Raw genomic sequence first — 21,675 nt, forward strand, 5'->3', positions numbered from 1 at the left:
TGAACATTCTCTCTACATATGAACAGGAATAGCTCGGCATTATAGTTCTTCATGAGAAGACTTTATTAGGGCCCCGTATCGGAGATACGGGTGCCCTATAGTAATCACTCTGTCTGTCTGTCCGTCCACAAATTTTGTTCCTGGCTGATAACTTTGGTATCTATCGACAGATGTACATGAAACTTGGCCAAGATGTTCAGTTCACAAAAATACACATTGAGGTAAAAAGTCAAGGTCAAGGTCATGAGGTTCAAAGGTCAAGGTCAAATTTGACATTTTTTCACTGATGAACATTTTGTTATGACATTATGAAGCAAAGTTGATCAGAATTCAACAAGGAGTCAACTGACCAAAGGTCAAGGTCATCGGGTCAGGGGTCAAGGTTAAATTTTGTATCTTTTCACTGGTGAACATTTCGCTATGACACTTTGAAGCAATGTTGCTCAGAATTAAAAAAGGAGTCAATTGACCAAGGTCAAGGTCACTGGGTCAAAGGTCAAGGTTAAATTTGGTACCTTTTCCCTGATGAACATTTTGTTATGACATTATGAAGCAAAGTTGATCAGAATTTAACAAGGAGTCAACTGACCAAAGGTCAAGGTCATCGGGTCAGGGGTCAAGGTTAAATTTTGTATCCTTTCACTGGTGAACATTTCGCTATGACACTTTGAAGCAATGTTGCTCAGAATTAAAAAAGGAGTCAATTGACCAAGGTCAAGGTCACTGGGTCAAAGGTCAAGGTTAAATTTGGTACCTTTTCCCTGATGAACATTTTGTTATGACATTATGAAGCAAAGTTGATCAGAATTTAACAAGGAGTCAACTGACCAAAGGTCAAGGTCATCGGGTCAGGGGTCAAGGTTAAATTTTGTATCCTTTCACTGTTGAACATTTCGCTATGACACTTTGAAGCAATGTTGCTCAGAATTAAAAAAGGAGTCAATTGACCAAAGGTCAAGGTCACTGGGTCAAAGGTCAAGGTTAAATTTGGTACCTTTTCCCTGATGAACATTTTTTTATGACATTTTGAAGCCATGTTGTTCAGAACTTAACACAGAGTCAACTGACCTTAGGTCCAGGTCACAGTGTCCAAAGGGTCAAGGTCAAGTTTTGTATTTTTCACTGATGAACATTTTGTTATGATGTTAAGAAGTAAAGTTGGTCTGAATTAAAGAATAAGTCAACTGCCCAAAGATCAGGGTCACTGGGTTAATGGTCAAGGTCATTTGGGTCCCAAGGTCAAAGACAAAGTTGATCTCTGACTTTGACCCTGGCTCTTGATGGAGGAGGTTCATAAGGTGAAATAAAACAAATCAAAGCTAACAAATGAGTGTTGCACTGGTATTTACATTTCTGTTAGCCCAGCAAATATGGAGGTGGAAGGAAACTAGACTCACATCATAATACATGTAAAATGTATATTTGCTTCCTTGTAATTCTTTTTGAAGTCCAAATGTCAAACTTCAAGCTCAGCTATATGGGCAGATCGCTTCTTGATGATTATGGGGGATATATTGCAACAAGACGGGGCCCTTACTGACCTGTCAGTGTTCTAGTTTGTATAACGTCATCCCCAACCCTGAAGGTAATACAATCAAATGGCCAATGGTGCAAAGGGAGTACTCATAATGTATCCAAACTCTGGGAATTGTCTCAAGAATACCGCTAACCACTGTTGTCTGGGTCATCCGATGACGTATCAACGATCGTTTTTTATGGGGCGCCGTTTTGGTATTTATTCACAAAATGTGATATCATTAAATCGATTTTATGATATCATAAATTCATTTTATGATATCATAAAATAGACGTATTTAATGATATCATAAAAATCGATTTAATGATATCACAAATTCAAATTCATGATATCATAAAATAGCCTGATTTAATGATGTCATGAATTTGAATTAATGATATCATAAAATAAGAAACTGTTAGCACGAAATAATGAGTTCTTCACATCTCAGTTCTAGTCTATGGACAACAAAGATGTATAGTCTATCTTAAATGGTGTGCTGATCCGAGCTGCCGAGACGAGAAGTACTGAATAATGTAGAACGAATATATTGATAGATCATACCCCGTTTTCGTCTGAACAGATCTACGGTTCTCCGATATAGACCGCTAACGTTAGGCCTAAACTCATCTTCAATTTCATTGTCCAATGCTCTTAGAGCATTGGCTACCATTCCATCCATCTTCGTCAAATTGGCACCAATGGCAATCCAAACAGAATTACCGTTCTTTAATTCCACATCCGCTTTCTGAGGGAGCAGTCCTTAGAAAAATATATTTTTTGATATCACAAATTCGAATTAAAGATATCATTAAATCGGGCAATTTAATGATATCATTGAATCAAATTAATGATATAACTTCTTTTAATGATATCATATATTCGAATTTATGATATCATTAATTTGATTTAATATCATTAAATCGCTCGATTTAATGATATCATAAAATGGAAATTGTGATATCATTAAAAGAATTTGTGATATCATAAAATCGATTTTATGATATCATAAAATAATTAGTGTTATTATTTTTTCATATTATTCCCAACAAGTGATTTGCCAGGAGTGCATCACGTGTCCACCGATAAAAACCGATATTGACTTGGAGCGCATGATTTTTGTTGAAGGACTTGGTGTTTCTAAGAATAGAATTATGACGTGTCTCCAAAAAATGCACTGTCACGCTTCCGATTTTTGTTGTCAGATTGCTTACATCACTGTTTTGAAAATTATAAAACAATTGTAGCTTTAACTTCGGTCGATACCTGGATTTATCGATCCGAGAAAAGATATATTTATACATTCGGACTGCGTCCTCGGTTAATATATCTTTTCTTGGGTTGATAAATCCAGGTATCGACCGAAGCCAAAGGCTATAATTGAATAATATTACAAAATAATTTATGATATCATAAATTAGATTTTATGAAATCACAAAATAATTAATGATATTATAAAATCGATTTAATGATATCACATTTTCTGAATAAATACCAAAACGGCGCCCCATAGTTTTTTACGTCTCTGGTTTTGGCGAGGAGCATCTCTGGGACAGAGACGCACATTTCATTACAACAAAGTTCTATGAAATTATTTATTATTTTTACACATTTACGGTCAAATAAACGAAAAAACAACATTGAATACAACCAAGACGAAGATATCAAACATTAGACTACATTTTATGTTGTTTTCTCTTATATTGCATGTGTATTGTAATGAAATATTCTTCTCGTTTTGTATTTTTCGGGGGATGTTTAACAAAGATGCTAATCAATGATTAGCTATAATTCTACATCTTCCATTTCTTCATCGGACTCGTCACCATCCAGTGTCGAGTCGTCATCATCGAAATCATCGAATTCCTCTTCCCGTTCACGAATAACATCAAGCACGTGCGCCGGGATGTCTCTACGTGTGAGTGATATGGACCATTTGACTCGGACGGTGGGAGCACAATCAAGTGCCCTGAAAAACATCCCAACATCTATCTTCATTCCCGGATCATCCACATCACGGATCACGTCTCCAGGAAACGGCATCCCGATAATCAGCGAGAACATCTTGCCTGCAATTATAATAGAATACCATAAACACTTAACAGAGAAACTGTCTGTGACAACATGAATGTAACCAAGGACTTCAAATTACGCATGAACGTGGCGACAACCGTAAACAACACAGAAACTGGTCACAATTTTAACAAGAACTGGTCACAATTGAAAATTAACAGGAACGCGGTTGCAACCGTAAATAGCACAGGAATTTGCGATCACTGTAAAGTTTACGGTATAGGACTTAGATAATCTAAGTCCGTGGGTATATCAACTGCTAACTATTAAGATCTGATGACAAGATACACATGTATCACGTGCACGACAACTGTGTATATGTTTGCTCCCATGGAAACGAACGGTTTTCCGGTAATTGATGACAATGATGCATTTCCCTCATAAAGGTTAGTCGATAATTTCTCAGTGTTCGGAGTCTATACCGGTTAAAATGAATAGGTCCCGAAGAAAACGTTTTATGTTCGAAAGTTTTATTGATGAGAACTGGGATCTTTATCAGGTAAGTAGACGCGTGTTCTGTGTATGCAATATTGTAGATGTGTCTATTTCCTTTGAATTTGTGCAATTTATGATTTTCATTATATCTTGCATACCTATTGTGAATACTAGGGTTGGCGTGTACACAGTTGTAGAAATGTACATGCAATTGTCCTATCTTCCGTGTTTTTGTAGGATTTGTATATGCGAGTCCCGAACGTCATAAGTCCCATTACTAAGAGTTATCATAGTATAGGTATCTTGTAGGTAAATGCAAAGCCTGTGGCTTGTAATGAATAACATATGACATTAAGTTATATCAGGACGTCTCGACTAGTTAAGTCTAACAGTCACATTAGTATATATACACATATCAAATTAAAAGCACGGACAAAACTTGTGTGCATGATTTTTCCCGTGCACGTTTAGCCTATTTTAAAAACTATTTAAAATTTCGGCGTTAACCACTTCAGCTGATAAATTGTTCCAGTTGGTAACTACACGATTGCTGAAATTGTTCTTGGTGGTGTTTAAGCGGCATTGTTTCTTATAGAGCTTTCTCTGGTGACCTCAAGATGCCGGAAAGGTGGATTCGGTAAATAATTTGGACTTGTCTGCATCGTCCACACCATTCATAATAATACACTTGAATCATATCAGCCTTCTGTATTCAAGTGTAGGCAATCCTAGTCGTTTTAGTCGATCTGGGTAAGGTAAGTCTTGCAATGTAATTAACCTTTTATAGTTGCCCGTCGTTGTATGTTTTCCAGTGATCGTAAATCTTTCTTCAGGAGAGGTGACCATATTATGGAGCAGTACTCATTATGAGGTCTGACAAGTGATTTGTATAATAATAGGAAATATAGGAATTTTGATTGATTAAGAGATGTAACTGTTCTAAAAATAATTCCTAACATCCTGTTTCCTTTGAAGACGGCTGCAGACACCTTCTCGCTGAATTTGAGTTGTTTGTCGAATGTCACTCCAAGGTCTCTCTCCTTGTCTGTTTTTACAATCATGGTTGTGACTCGTTCGTTTGTGAAGTTCGTACTGGCTATTGCTGGATGTATTATGTGTTTGCATTTCTGTAAATTTAATTTCATGAGCCACCTCTCAGTCCTTTATGGATTATGAAAAGTTCTTTTTACACAACCAATGAGATTTTCTTTTACGATATGTACACTGTCACCTTCATCAGACAAATGACCAGTGAAGCGTATGCACGCAAAGGTGTAAAATGTGTACGAGTTGTCCACAAAATCGATGTCGATTCGGCCACGCTGTATGAACCGAAATGACTCGATTCAGCTACGCTTTGTTTCATACTTGGTCATAGACGTGCGAGAGTCTTTGAGCCCCTCATCTCGATTTAGAACTAGCCCACTGCGGCGTATCCAGATGGCTAATTAACTTTTCATAGTCCACCTCTCGGTCCATTCATACACTTTGTTGATGTTAATTTGTAGCTCTTACCTATCCAGTGGTGTAGATATACTTGAGTATACTTTTGCATCATCTGCAAATAGCTTTATTCATTAACATAAATAAGAAACAAAATCGGTCCGATAACACTTCCCTGGGGGACCCCGCTTGTCACAATCTGTACTCTCGATAACGCTCCATTTGATTCAGATTTGTCTCTGGGAACAGAGGTCAAACTAATTGGCCGATACTTTTCCGCTTGTTTGGTCGAGCCTTTTTGTGTATTGGACAGACATCTTCCATTCTGATGGTAGTTCAGCTTCCTGGATAGATTTGTTGAAGAAGATTCTGAGTGGTTCAGAGATCTGGTTAGATGTTTCAAAGAAAATTTTAGGTTGTAAGCCGTCTGAACCAGCTAATTTGTTAGGGTTTAGCCTCTTGATTGGCTTTTCAACATTTTCCTTTGTCACATTGATGTCAGAGAGGGGTGATTGGCAATTCCTATTCGAAAGTAAGGTTATTCAATGTTTCCATTTTCTACAAAGACGCTCACAAAATAATCGTTCAAAACATTAGCTGTTCCCTCATCTGAAGTGGTTAGCTCATTGCTTGGTCCTACAATTCTGGTAATTAAAATGTTTGTCTGTGTTCTGACATATTTCTCAAAGCATGGTCGAGTCCCGCAAGATAAGGAGATATGGGAACTCCCATTATTAATCGTCAACCCCGGCAATGTGGCCGCTACGCGATGTCTTGTCTTGTGTCTCAGTAATATACAAGTTCAAGTTTTTTATTTACCAAATGCAATACAGCATATAGGTTATACAGTTACATTACACATGGTTCATAATAAAGTACAATATTCAAGATGGTGGAGGATAATTCCTTTTTCACATTAAACATATAAATTTAACTGGCTCAAAAGGGCTTTTCTTTTGGCATTTGCGTGCAATAAATATTTACCAAGTTTCTTAAAGTTTTGACATTTTGACATGAAAATAATTCAATCAACTTAAAAACACTTGGATGTCGATAATAATATTGTTTTAAATATGTATACATGTAAGATTAGGTGACGACATTGGATTTACATAATAAAAATATAGTTTGTGCAGTATCACCAAGTAAAAATACTGAAAAATGGTATTTGCGGAGAAACCTTTGTAAGCTAACACTGTTTCAGACCTTCGAATTCCATTACCTTGGTAGGTCGGAATTAGTTCAAGCAATGTGTTCCTTTTGGGTAGTTTTGATTAATTTAGTTACAATGTTCGAAGATAGTTCTATAAACAATTAATATTTAATTAGATGGTGTTCTTTTTGGTCGAATGTCACTCTATTACGTTTTCAAAAAGTACTGCTACGAACTTGGAATGTATTAATATAATCTTCCACTCTAATTTCGTGGTACTGCACATCTATCGGTATCGTCAATTCAAGGTTTAAGCAAATATCCCAAATACTGAACACTGTCAGCTCGAAAATTTTGCAGACTTGTATATTAATTTGCTTTAGTTATTTCTATATGCAACAAACAGCAGTTATCAGCAGTGCCTTGACAGTATTGCAGAAACAGACCGCGGAAAGATTCCGGAAGTCTGTATGGCAATACATTGAGTGATTATAAAGAAGATATTTTCACCAAGCTTTTAACATTTTCTAATATTTTATCCTGTGCTTTGGTGGACGCATGTACGCACAATATACCTACGAAGAACCACCCTTTGCAGATCAACAGCATATTTTTGTAAAGTTATTTGCAACATAATCCATATCTTGGTCACGGTACCATTTGTCCAAACATACCTTGGATCGCTACACAATCGCATTTGTTATCCAATAACACACAGTCAGCCAGGAGACCCTTCTGTCGCCGTCTCTGTGGCAGACGACAATTGCCATGGTTTTCAGCCAATGTGAGTTTTAGACCCACCGGGTTCTTTCGATCCCACGAAAGCGTCGCTGAGATGGACCTCAGCTTCTGAATCAACAACTGTCCTTCTCGGAACACGCTAGCCGCATGAGCCGTGTCCTGATCTAAGGTGGTGTAGAACCGGAGGTCGCGGTCCAGCAAACCGTGAAGCCAGTGAGGGTATAGCAGTTCGCCTCGATGACAGGGTACGTAGAAGGTCCGTGGGGGATAGCCCGTGCTAGGGTCCACGCCCTCACGTTCATTCACATGTATCACGATGGGGAAGGATAGATGTGTGTTTGGCTTGGGCGTCGTGCACTCCATGGGCTCTTGTCTGCATGTGTAGGAATGTTCATTGAACAACTGTTTCGCCGCCATCGTTACTTCCATAGTTTGCTGTGGGTTCATACATGTATGCGACATGATTGCAGAATTATACAGTTCTCCCTTGACAACCACTGTGTAGGTAATTCGCGCGGAGCTATTATGACGTCAATGATTACATTGGTACAAATGCCGGACGTCATGATACAAACGCTAACTGTGACGTCATGTTATCAAAGTGAACTACGAGTTCATGGTAAAAATGCTTTAGACCTTTGTTCAAACACGGACTTAGATAGCATCTAATCTAATTCCGTGGTTCAAATAATAAACTATCAATGGTTGTCCATATATTAGTCTCGGCACCAGTAATATATTTTGCATTGTCTGGCACACATCTTGATATTTATTTACTAACCTAAAATAACAATGTCCTTTTCACTAGTTCATAGCTAGTGTTTCTGAAGAATTCCATCACATGTCATATCAGACATCACAGCTAAAATAAACCATTACTGCTCACCGTTGCATATATATATATATATACGAGCTTGTATATATGATTAAAATTAGACTGTCAATTCCGCTCCTCTACGATACCCTCCAATACAAGATTTAATCTATCTTAGAGGAAAGGAATTACAAGTCTAATACTACTTGTTTTAAAACAAAGTCACAAAAGTTGATGGTTCTGTGTCTATATTTGCCTAGCTTTTTCTGTCCCTTCGTTGGCGTAACTAAAGTTATTTCTGGTCTCTATTGGTAGCTTTGGCTGTTGGTTTCATCTCTGTGTAAGACTGTCTCAGTTTGGTAAAAGAATTTATATTACAATGTACATTCGAGCCAAAATAGTATCCGGCGGCACTGACATATCTTGTACATTGTTACAAATCTTGTAATCGTTATTCCTGGTCAGAATCGATAAAATATGACGATGGATGTGAAACGCAGGGGCGGCACAGGACTACACACAATAGCAAGAGGGTGTCCATTAGACTTCATGATTGATATACATTGGCAAGTGATAGCAATAACGATAGCGTTGTCGTGAGCGGTGAAACCGTTAGTTAACTGAGTCTATCAGACTTACATAATCTAAATCCGTGCTATGATATACTGTTTCTATCCTGCGACACCTCCCAAGCTCCGTTTGGTGTGCGCACTGTAACCTCATGAGCACATCAATATTTTATCCTTTAGGTTATATCAGTTGTAACAAGGTTCACCTGAGCCATCTGAATTGGATATTTTTATTTCTTGACCGGTGATTCCAGCTGTGTATTAGTTCTATTTTACTGCCCAAGTCACAACCCATCCCCCATGCCATGTGGAATATATATATATACTAAATTGATATCGCATCAATTAAATAGGTCAGCGAACCATGACAGAGACGTTTGTTCCTGTATGGTCAGTGGTCCATACTCAGGGCACATATGTTACAGTTAAAGAAGGTTTTATTAATTATACATTTTTGTATAGTGTACGTTTGCACACACACACAAAGTATAAACTCCCATTTTAATGCGTTCAAGACAAGAAACTTTCTTTTTAGATTTTAGAAAGATCTATCACGGACTTAGATTACCTATCTAAGTCCGTGGTTATATCTATGAAAGTGTTCATGCTGATTTTTTTATGCACTAATTTCATATAAATAGCACTTGATTTTATTTGTGAATATATGAACTACTCTACAGAAAGATGATCATATCCTTCCCACTCACAGATTGCATAATTAACATTTCTATTTGTTTATATTAAGAAAATCAGTTTATGTTGAAAAATTCAAGTTTTATTCCGATAAAAGTTTAGTTGTATATTTATTTGCTAGAAACCAAACTAGGATAATCTTTTTCCTTAAGAAAATTCATTCAATAAATAAACTAAATCATAATTAACATATTGATGATTAATTTCACTCGGGCATTTTACTAAAAAAGCAGATTAATAACTAAGGAAAGATTTAGATAGAGACGCTTAGAAAAGAACTGTCTTAAAAATGCATGTTAAAAAAGTAATAATTCTGATTCCGGACTAGAATCGTCTCCTTTTAGGTGATTTAGACACAAATAGCTGCAAACGCAAGTCAGACTCAGATTTGACATGTTTTGTTTTGCCGAGTGAGAGACAAATGTACACGTGCACTGTCCTGTCAACCAATTAGTATGCAAACAGGCGTATTCCAGGTAAAGTGGCAATTCATTTCAACATCCAAACGTGTAATTCAAGTGTTATTTGGCTTTGGTGTAGCACAGAGTGCTGTGATTATGTGTGCCGATACATGATGGCATTTCGGCACAGAGAGGTTTTGGTATCCATGCGTAAAAGACGCTTCGGTATTTAGATAAAAGATATTCGGCACATTATAACAACAGCAAAACATCACACAAATGTAGACAAACACAAAAAGGATCATGAAGGACGGCTATTTCATATCTGTACGCATTTACATACCAGACGCAGATGCCTTTGGCCTAGTCCGAAACGACTGACCACCGCTTTTTTTTTTTAATTTATTTATATATTATTTTATTGGATTGAGATAGTCAGAAAGTCCCACATAGGGTCCCATTGGGGTTTGACACGGTTTGGTGTGCACTTTTCTAAATTAGTGCATTTTCTTCTCCTGTTGCAGTGGCGCCGTGTCAGACAAATCATTGTTTCAAGTACAGTGTGAATGCTTGGTTAGGGGATACCAGAAAAAGGGGTTGCAAATTGCAAGAATCTTACATGTCCCTAGGCCCTAGTACCCGGCCGGGTATTAAATCGATCCCATATGCCTTGTAATGGAGCAAGCCCATTAGTGAATTACTCCGGGGTGATTTTAGAATTAATTGACAGAACATTGGTCCGCATTCATAAATAGGTTTATAATATGAACTATTTCTGTTGATATCCTAAATAACTTGAAGTTCTGCCTATAATGTCGTTAAATTATCAAGTTAACGTAGCAAGGGTAATTGAAATCTGAATTGACCGCCATGTTGGAAAATTTGTCTCTCCTCCATTATAGGTCTGGCGATAAAAAATATAAAAAAAAAATGTCTTGTCATCAGAAGCTATTTCTGCCGCTGCACCAATAGATATGTCAACAGCGACTACTTCAAACATGATCAAAACAAGGGAGTAGCTGCTGGGTGGAGAAAGAAAAAGGAGAGCAGTATTAAGTGGGACAGGACTACCCAAAACCAGATAGCCTTAGAGTGTCAAGCAGGATTAAGTGGGACAGGACTACCCAAAACCAGATAGCCTTAGAGTGTCGAGGTCTTTAGGTTTCAATCCCAGTCTGGACCCTTTACATTTGACATCTTCTGTTACACTAGCACATCTGAGCATTCATTTGGGACAGGTGTGCACAGTTGTTTGTGGTGTTTGATAGACTCATTAAGGCAGTTAGTTGATCAGGTTATAATAAGAAACAGGTTGCTGGAATATAGCTCATCTTTACACAATGTATTTCTATAAGATGAATATGTATAGATATCGGACATCAATATTATTTTTGTTTCTCCTCTCAGGATGTGGAGCCTTTCCATTACAGTGATGAGGACTTGACTACTGGGACTAAACACTGGGATGACAAGGAGTATGATCTCAGTGAGGTGGGTATTCATTATTTAGTGGTCAGTATAGGTCCACAATTTACTTACCGGTGCATAAATCATTGTGGTCTTCTTTAATTCTTATCTGTATCTATCTTGGTAGTGTTTGACTAAATTTTTGTCCTGTTAAAATATTACTGTAATATTAAAATCGAAACTGACCTTGTGCTATTTTGATTGATTTGCAGTTTGACAAATTGCTGAGAGGAAAGTGGGATAAGTGTATGAAGGATGGATTCTTCAGGTATCACCTTGATAAGGTGGAAACCAAAATCATTCCAGGGGAGAAAAAATATGTAGCACAGGTAATTGTTCTTACTTTGAGCTGAACCACTTAGGATACTGGTGACTTACAAACTGTACTGCGGTACTGCCACCGTGAGGGCTGTGACTTATAAATTCTACTGCGGTACTGTCACTGTGAGGGCCGGGTATGATAGAGAAATATCTCAACCAGAGGGTTGATATTTGTATTACCTTATCCTAGGCTTGCTTAAAGATATCACCTCAGTAGTTGAGATTCTCTGGTATACCCTCACCACAGGGGAGGATTTTTATTCCAACTGCCCGTCAATAATACATTCCAAAACAATTGTTAACTTATAAATATTTTTGATTCGCGCATTTCCAGACATCTGTTCCTTTGGGAGCTGATTGAGTCACAACTGTGACAAGAAAACACTCTAGATTTATAAATTTGTTCTTAAAATGTTTGGGTGACTGTTATGAAACAAAGGAGGGAAAAGTATGACCATAGTTTTAGTGGGAATAACCCATTGTTGGAACTAAAATCAGTTTAGTAGCCTTGAAAATCGTAATATTTGTATTTCCTCATAACAGTTATCTCCCTTTAAAATCATTATTTGAAAAATGATGTTATTTTCATACATTGACTGTCTAATAACATGTTTCCTGATATGATCATTTGTAGCTTAATGTAAAAAGAGCCACTGAAAGAAGGAAGCCTCAGGAAATCATAACTGTGAATCAACCATTTGACGAAAACCTCTTCAACTTCTCTCGCATCAAGTCTAATGAAGTGTTGTTCCTCTTGGACAAAAAGACCAAAAGTCCTCCAGACACACCCAAGGTGGAAGAGGCAATGTGTAACGGTACAAAGGATGAAGAGGTACGTACAGGGGAAAACAGTGTATGATACACTGGAAATATAAGTAGGTATAGAATAGAGTGTGATACCAGGTACAGGTAGTACAAATGTAGTACCCAAGGAAACAAATAGGTGAAAGTCGGGGTGTAATTGGTATTTTACATGAGCATGTTCTAGAGGATCTAAGACACGTTAACATTTCACATATTTTTTATGCAACAATCTCCAGCTAGCTTAATTGTATTCATACTTTAAATAGGAACACATCTTTTTTTATCACAGAGTGGCATGACCCACTTCAAATGACGAGTTTGTCAAAAAATAATCTACAAAAAGGAACAGAAAATAATATTCTACCTTCGACCCTAATAATTGATGTCGCCCCATTATTACTTGTGATATAACAATGTTATTACACATGTTGCATATCATAAATGTATTACACTTTAGAGAAGCTTGAGCATGTGATATAAGTATATATATATGTAATTATATGCTTGTCAAGTCTTCTATAGGAATACATGTATAATTATTGTAATGTGTTGATTTAATTTTAATTCTATGCATGATGCTAGGTCCAATTCTTGAAATATTGATATGATAAACCATGTCTGTGTATTTTTATATTAATCATGCTTTGGGTTATTGTTATCTATATATAATATCTTTGTTTTTTAGCCACAGAACCTGGTTATCATTAATGTCAGTCCCTTGGAGTATGGCCATGTCCTGTTAGTACCAGATGTGTACTCATTCAGACCCCAGGTAATCCCCAGTAAACATCATTATCATCTATATTCTACTTTATAACACCTACCAGTACCACAATAAATTCATTATCATCTATATACTACTTTATAACACCAACCAGTACCACAATAAATTTATTATCATCTATATACTACTTTATAACAACTACCGGTACCACAATAAATTCATTATCATCTATATACTACTTTATAACCCCTACCAGTACCACAATAAATTCATTATCATCTAATCTATATACTACTTTATAACACCTACCAGTACCGCAATAAATTCATTATCATCTCATCTATATACTACTTTATAACACCTACCAGTACCGCAATAAATTCATTATCATCTCATCTATATACTACTTTATAACACCTACCAGTACCACATAAATTCATTATTATCTATATACTACTTTATAACACCAACCAGTACCACAATAAATTCATTATCCTCTCATCTATATACTACTTAATAACACCAACCAGTACCACAATAAATTTATTATCATCTATATACTACTTTATAACACCTACCAGTACCACATAAATTCATTATTATCTATATACTACTTTATAACACCAACCAGTACCACAATAAATTCATTATCATCTAATCTATATACTACTTTATAACACCTACCAGTACCATAATAAATTCATTATCATCTATATACTACTTTATAAAACCTACCAGTACCACAATAAATGCATTATCATCTATATACTACTTTATAACACCAACCAGTACCACAATAAATTTATTATCCTCTCATCTATATACTACTTTATAACACCTACCAGTACCACATAAATTCATTATTATCTATATACTACTTTATAACACCAACCAGTACCACAATAAATTCATTATCATCTCATTTATATACTACTTTATAACACCTACCAGTACCGCAATAAATTCATTATCATCTCATCTATATACTACTTTATAACACCTACCAGTACCGCAATAAATTCATTATCATCTCATCTATATACTACTTTATAACACCTACCAGTACCGCAATAAATTCATTATCATCTCATCTATATACTACTTTATAACACCTACCAGTACCGCAATAAATTCATTATCATCTCATCTATATACTACTTTATAACACCTACCAGTACCGCAATAAATTCATTATCATCTCATCTATATACTACTTTATAACACCTACCAGTACCGCAATAAATTCATTATCATCTCATCTATATACTACTTTATAACACCTACCAGTACCATAATAAATTCATTATCATCTATATACTACTTTATAACACATACCGGTACCACAATAAATTCATTATCATCTATATACTACTTTATAACACCTACCAGTACCACAATAAATGCATTATCATGGGCTAAAAGTATATATGCTTATACTGGAAAAAAATTGAGAATGACTTGAAGATTGAATGTCCCATTTGGGAATGGATTTTCTCAAAAGAGAATGTTTGTTAACTCCCTTAGAGTATGGCCATGGCCAGGTACGCTGTAAGACATTTTGTGTACTTACTCAGACCCCAGGTTTATCTATAATAAACACCAGGCTTTTGGTGTTATATGGTAATACTATATATCACCTTGCACAGACCCTAGGTTACACATGCAATTGATACTCATCTAGAATGAAAGAAATTTTCCTGGAACTAAAGATTTTTTTATTAAAGCAAGATAATGATTGACTAGTGTATGAGGTATTTTGAAGTTTATAATGTGAAAGGACTTCACTAACAGTAGATGCCTGGTATTTGTATTGAAGCTAGTTGGCATTGGCAGACTAGAATGAAACCTACCTGGGTTCATGTACTCAAATACAGTGTAAAATATTAACTTTATTTATTTTACAACAATTATGAAACAAGTTAATCAACTTATATTATATAACTCTTGTTGGCCTGGATGTTAGAGTGTGGTGGGGGTCTTCATGTGGGAGGAAACTGTAGTACCTAGAGAAAACCCTCATGGTCAGACAGGTGACCCCATGTCTTTTTACGCCAAATCCGGGAATCAAACCCTGGCTGCTATGGTAAAAGACAAGTGTGTTATCCACCACGCCATCCGACTTTAACACAGTGTGTATGTTAGTGTTCAAACTGAACGGTAAACCCATAGACAATCACCAGGAAAAACACTGTAGGTGTATAAGAATAATCAACTTGAAAGACCAAGTTGTCAATGATGTGGTTTCCAATGATGTGTATGATTAACTGATATATTAAGTGTCTTAGTAAGGGAAACAAGTTCTGTAAAATTTCTTTTCTTCTTCCATTATTATAACACATGGTATCTTTAATTTCGTATATCTCTCTCTCTTTCGTCAATTAAAGTCTCACAATCAAAGTTTACCTTTTAAATGAAGCATTAGAATTTCACTTAACACATTTGCCAATTTTCACGAAACATTCTGTATTTGGCATTGTGTACTGGCTTTCCAATTATACCACCTCAATGTGATAGTGTGATGGGAGACTACACAATGTTTTGCTTCTCTCTTGCAATATGATAGGAGACAAAGTGGAATCTAACACCAAAACTTTATATTGACATTGCAAACAGTGTAAGAGATGATCACATAATATACAATTATAATTTCTGAACACTTTTGTCCTGGCTTTTTTTCAGATGTTGACAGAGTATTCTATACAACTGGCTATAGAGACACTTCTCCTTAGTAGACATCAGTAAGTACCAGTCTAGTGTGTTGTAAGTACATGTACCATATATGACCACGAATAAGACCCAACTCCCAAATAAGCCCCGTCCTCACTTTGGCAAATGTCGTAGGAACGGGGAGGGTGCTTGCAATTAAGGTACTGGTAGCACCCAGACTTTGTGAAGAGTACCATTCGTTGCAAACAGTAACTTTTTGATCATAAGACAAGTCATAAGGAGCTCGTTCAGCTGTAAGGGAGTCAAGACTGGCCTATTCTTTTCGGAGCCTCTGTAGGCACAATGACCTATTTTGGAGACCAGAAAGTCTTTTGATTGAGGTCTGGATCTCTATAGAGTGATGTGTTTAAGCTCTCCTGTAACAAGACACCAGAGAAAAAAGCTATCGCATCTGGACACAAACAACAGGGCATATGATTTACTTCAAATTGTCTTTGTCAGCCCATACTGGTAATTAAAATAGTAATCATATGTTCTACCAAAGAGGACAAACCTGGAAGCTCCAGGTGTTGTATGTTAAAGATACTTTGAATGCGTCAGTAAGTCTGTGTGCATTGGTTCCATATGCACCTTTGGCAGTTCATGGCACTTCAGGATATCGGAAAATTTTCGCCGTAATTTAACTATTGCCTTTTTTTCGCCCACCCCAACGATAGCAAATTTGTCATGACACAAAATTAAAGGACACAATATACAATATATAGTAATTACATGTTAAGGGTAAAATATACACAGGGCGAACAGTGATTTTATCGGCAAAGGGCAGATATTTGACTGGGTGAAAGTTACCTGGTACACTGTATATTTGAAATAACTGTTTTGACATCTGATTTAAGAAAATACTTGCAATTGTTTAGTTTTGTATTTGGAAGAACATTAAACCTGTTTAAGTATATTGGTATCATTTTTATAACTCCAGGGGCTTCCGTATTGGGTTCAACAGTCTCTGTGCCTTTGCATCCGTCAATCATCAACACCTCCACGCCTACTATCTAGAACAAGAACTGTTTGTGGAATCCTGTGTAAGTCATTGTCTATGTTGTTAGATGTGGAGTTTGTGATATAAACATAAATTTGCACGTTGTTTCTTTATACATGCTTAAGAGAAAATTCATGAAAACACATTATACGAGTGCTTTCTAGGATTGTTCTGATATTATACCAAGGTGAATTGTTGCACTTAATGAGGCATTCTTTCAAATTGGATTTGTATGTATGACAATTATTAAACTATTGAGCAGATTTGCAATGATATTTCCATAAATCAACATATTCGAAATTGTACCCAAAACATGCATTGAAATTTCTCTCCACATAAGGTTGTATACATGCCATCCACTTGGCATTTCGGGCATGTATGGCTTACCTGGAAATTTAAGCTGGATTGTTGGTAAAAATGTCGGTCATGTTGATATTGTTGGCATCCCCTCACCTCTTCAAGCTGTATGTCAAATAGTATCCTCCTAGGCTGTAGGGTTCCTTAGAGGAAGTCGTTTAAGGAAAAGGTTTGTGACAAAACAGATAATGATGAATACTGTACTAAGGCATAAGCTAACAGGATCTTTCTGCCAAATGAGTTAGAACTGGGCGTTAGGGACCTTTCATTGCTAAACCGACACAATAGAGATTGTTATAACTACCAGTTAAACATTGTTATGTTGACAGCCTGTGAAACACCTGAAGGGAATCCTGTACGAGTTAGAGGTCATGCCCACCAAGGGATTTGTGTTCCAGTTACATGGATCAACAGTAGAGGATGTCTCCAGGTAAATGCTTTCATCCGTACACACAGATAAATGAGAGAAGCAATCTCCAGGTCAGTTCCTTTAGACATATATACACAGGTCAATGATAGAGGAATACAGAAAGCCTGACTTTACATAGCTCTTGTTTACGTTGTTAACCTTAGTTACTTTTATTTTAGGGTGGTATACCTGGTGGCAGATTACATGCAGAGATCTGAGATAGCCCACAACCTGTTTATGACACGTGGTACAGTGTTTGGGGAAGACAGGACCAGTCGGAACAGGACTATCAGGCTGTTTTTGTGGCCAAGGAAAAAGTTTATAGGTACACAAACTATCACTTTACGGGTGATGTTTTACGCTTATTACTGAAAGGCTTTTTTCATTTCCATAAATCGTGGTGCATTTTGATTTAAAAGAAGGTTGAAAAAAAGAGGAATACAAAAATATGTCCCACATAATGATCCCCTTTCCACTGCCAATAACTTATAATAAGTGTTCATTTTTTTTTCTGGTATGACTTGTTACAGCTTTGATAAATCATTTCTGAAAAGAAAGCCATACCTTGTGGGACATTAATGAGAAACAATAAAGATGAGATAAACAAAACAGAATCAACAAAAGTGTTCTGAATGTAAAATTTCTGCTGGGGTAGACCAGGATTTGAACCCTAGTTATCAGATTGTCATACTATCATTCTAACAAATTGGTCAATGGAAATGTCCTGACCCAACTGTGCTACACTTATATCCAGGTGGAAGGTAAAGGGGGATTACTGTATATAGATTATTTTTTTATATGTTTATTCCAAAATTTACTTTAAGATTAAGTCCAGATGACTGATGATGTAAATTAAGTATCATTATCCAATGTAAAAGTGTGTATGTTTAACAAGTAAGATACCATTATCCAGGTGTGAAGGAAGAGGCATGTTTTAATGTGGCAGTGGTGGAGCTGGCAGGACACCTACCTATCAAAAGTAGGTACCTCAGAAAAATCTCTCAAACACTGCAGAGATAACTCTTTAACATGGGCAAACCTTACAAACACACCTTGTGCAAAGAGAAAATTTGGAATAGATTTGTTTAAGTCTAAAGGTGATTAAAGTAACTGAAAAAAAAGGAAAATATTTAAGAGTGTATCCAGACAATATATTATTCCTAATTTGAATCAGTGGGGGGATTAATTAAGTACTGATTAGCGATACCTTGTAACAAAGTCCCGAGATAACTTTTCGACTGCTGTTTTAGTTGCTGAGATGTATGAGGGGCTTACAGAGGAGACCGTCAATGATACCATTAGGTCAGCTCAGCTAGACGAGGCAGAGTACCAGACAGTGAAGGACAATGTTCTACAGTTGTACAAGCCCACCTGTAGCTCCAGTTAATGACGGCTGATAACTAGAATTTTACATACACAGTGTACTACACTCTATTTACACTGGACACCTTGAGAACACATACTTTGCCTTTGTTGCAGAGGATTTGGATTTACTTAATAGACATTGATGGGACCAAATGTTTTGGCAATTGTAGACAAAAGTCCTGATCATACAGTCCAGTATAGACAAGAGTTTACTGCATTGTTATTTTATGTCACTGAATTATCTATGTAAGGTCCAAAGCCTGTGGGAAATTTAGATGGGGACGATTGTACGGTGTGAATTTATGGAGAATGCTAGTAGGAAATATTGTAAAACATATCTGTTGTAAATACTTATTCAATTTGTGCAATCATAGCTGACACATATATATTTAAGTAAAATTCCTTTCCATTCAAACTGAATCTGTTCCATTTGCCTACCATGACCATCTCAAGTCTGTAATGAGAATTTATGCACTTGAGAAAATTTTAATTGGAAATACTATTAACAAAGAAATACTGGTACACCTCTCAAGAAAAACAAGAAAAGTGTAAGAATTAAACTCGTGACCTTTCCATTGCAAAGCCTACACTTTACCGATGTTGCAATACAGGAACTACCAGCAATGAAATTAGTGTCCAATCTATGGGCTGCAAAGCATATGCAAAATCTGACAGGGGAAGTGACTCTAACCTAAAAAAAATCATTTTGGTTGCTTTATCTCCTATATAGAGGGGAGACTACTACAAGTAAAACTCTGAGTGGAACTCTTCTTGGTGATTATAACTGATGCAGTGTTACACCTTAAGTTAAAGGTAATAGACATCGCATCAAAATAATTATGTTAAGGATTTGATGGTGGTTAAAAAATGTATTCATGAATTTGGCTTACATTCCTTGTATTGTGATAAAATAACCTCCACTTTGTTTTCATTTCATGTAAGATTTATGAAACTCATCCCAAATTTTTTTGTTTAGCTTGGCACAGCCTTGCTGATATGATAGTGGTGTTTAATGTGAATATTTTCAATGTTTATTTATAATAATATTTTTTAATGATATATTTTTAAATGAAGCCTTATAAAAGGACAAAAAACAAGGAAAACAGTATCTTAATGTTCATATATTTACAGTAAAGATAAGAGGTCGCATATTTTATGTTCAGATAAAAGCACTTTTGCAGGGATATAAAATAGACCAAAGAAGATAGAGTGAATAGGGTCTTCAAAGAATATAGCGAGATTAGTATAGGAGGGACGGCTCCCAGTGTAGACCGAGAGGAATGTAGGGACCAAATATCACAGGAAGTGAAGACAGGGACACAGAGCCAGGTTTAGAAATGTCATACTTTTGTCTATTAACAAATAAAAGTACTATAGATGTAAATGTGTGAAGAATTTTACCCGTTCTCAATTGGTATTTATTTTACTCATATTTTGTATACGTATGTACCACATTCAGCATAATATAAGTAAAGAACAGATCATCTGCAGGTCAGGTTGATGAACCTCCTGTTAGTCATATCGTACCAGAAAGACAGCACTATTTCGTGTATTTATGTAATTATTCACTAACTAATTCAGTGTTAGTGAGGACATAACATTGTTACTTTTACTATAGTTTACTGTGGATATTAAAAAGACTTAATGTAGTTGGGTGCATCTTCGCAAGCCAAGGGTTCGCTTCGTATACACTCCTCACTGGGCGCCGCCATTACTATTTACCCTTTTCAACAGCGCTATATGTAAGACGTTATTTCATTGGATGCGAGCGATTGCCATCGCGCGATAATTTGAAGGCTCGTAAACACGGCTATATCTGCCAAGGGTAAGTGGAGTGTATACGAAGCGAACCCTTGGCTAGCGAAGATGAGTTGGGTGATGCTAATGTTCGGAAGAGATTAAATGATTTTATAATTAGGTAAGAAAAGACTTTGTCACATCACCTTGTGTACTAGCTACCCAAGGCACAGTAGTTATGTAGCTGGGGCAGCATGTGGGTCATTGGATCGTAGATAAATCTTCATGTAAGAAATAAATTTATTGTTTTGTATACATAAAGGGAGAGAGTTCTAACATATATGTTAGTGGCAGACGGCACCTGCTTTTTTTAAAACAAGGAATCTCTGTAACAGTTGTATTATCTGACCTTTTAACTATCTTTCTGTGAAGCTTATCAGGATGTCTAATGATTATAGAAAAAGACCAAAGAGGTAATCTGGGGTGTTTTGATAAAACATTTCATGGAACCAAGTTATTTTGTGACGGTGATGGATGCTCAGCGTGTGCCGACCATTTTCTTCATATATTTATATATTTTATCAATATTTCTAATTTTGTAGCACCAGTAACAACTTGTGATGATATTTTATTGCAATTCTTGAAAAAAATGTTTGGTATAAAAAGTCTATTTACACCTGTATACATTTATTTGTACATGTATAATAATTTGTATTTCTATGTGAAAAGCGTTAAATGAAGACATTTTGTAAAAGCTGAAGATTTCATTGCCTTTCTTTTTCCTTGTTTATAGAAAAAGCAGTCAATTAAAACATTGCTCACTTCAGTTGTAAACAGTAACGGGTTTCTTTTGCAACTACTATAGTTATGGATCGACTCTTTCTAGAGCATGCATATCTTTAATGTACTCCATTACAAAGTTGTGTATGCCAATTTCTCCCACAACC

At 36.2% G+C, this 21,675-nt stretch overlaps 2 protein-coding genes across 2 annotated transcripts; one reads left to right on the plus strand and one right to left on the minus strand.

Moving 5' to 3' along the window:
* Positions 1-3,202: 3,202 nt before the first annotated feature.
* Positions 3,203-7,880, minus strand: LOC110459838. Its single transcript, XM_021512295.1, has 2 exons — positions 7,295-7,880; positions 3,203-3,585 (listed from the first exon to the last, which is right to left on the minus strand). The coding sequence occupies exons 1-2, from the start codon at positions 7,821-7,823 to the stop codon at positions 3,302-3,304; spliced, it is 813 nt and encodes a 270-aa protein (XP_021367970.1). The 5' UTR covers positions 7,824-7,880; the 3' UTR covers positions 3,203-3,301.
* Positions 7,881-9,813: 1,933 nt separating this feature from the next.
* On the plus strand, positions 9,814-21,641 carry LOC110459831 (GDP-D-glucose phosphorylase 1-like). Its single transcript, XM_021512284.1, has 11 exons — positions 9,814-9,913; positions 11,246-11,329; positions 11,518-11,634; positions 12,261-12,458; positions 13,116-13,202; positions 15,834-15,892; positions 16,801-16,903; positions 17,547-17,647; positions 17,806-17,951; positions 18,540-18,605; positions 18,877-21,641. The coding sequence occupies exons 1-11, from the start codon at positions 9,893-9,895 to the stop codon at positions 19,011-19,013; spliced, it is 1,119 nt and encodes a 372-aa protein (XP_021367959.1). The 5' UTR covers positions 9,814-9,892; the 3' UTR covers positions 19,014-21,641.
* The last annotated feature ends 34 nt before the right edge of the window (positions 21,642-21,675 follow it).

This window comes from Mizuhopecten yessoensis, unplaced genomic scaffold (genome assembly GCF_002113885.1).
Source record: "Mizuhopecten yessoensis strain PY_sf001 unplaced genomic scaffold, ASM211388v2 scaffold10227, whole genome shotgun sequence".
Lineage (NCBI taxonomy): Eukaryota > Metazoa > Mollusca > Bivalvia > Pectinida > Pectinidae > Mizuhopecten > Mizuhopecten yessoensis.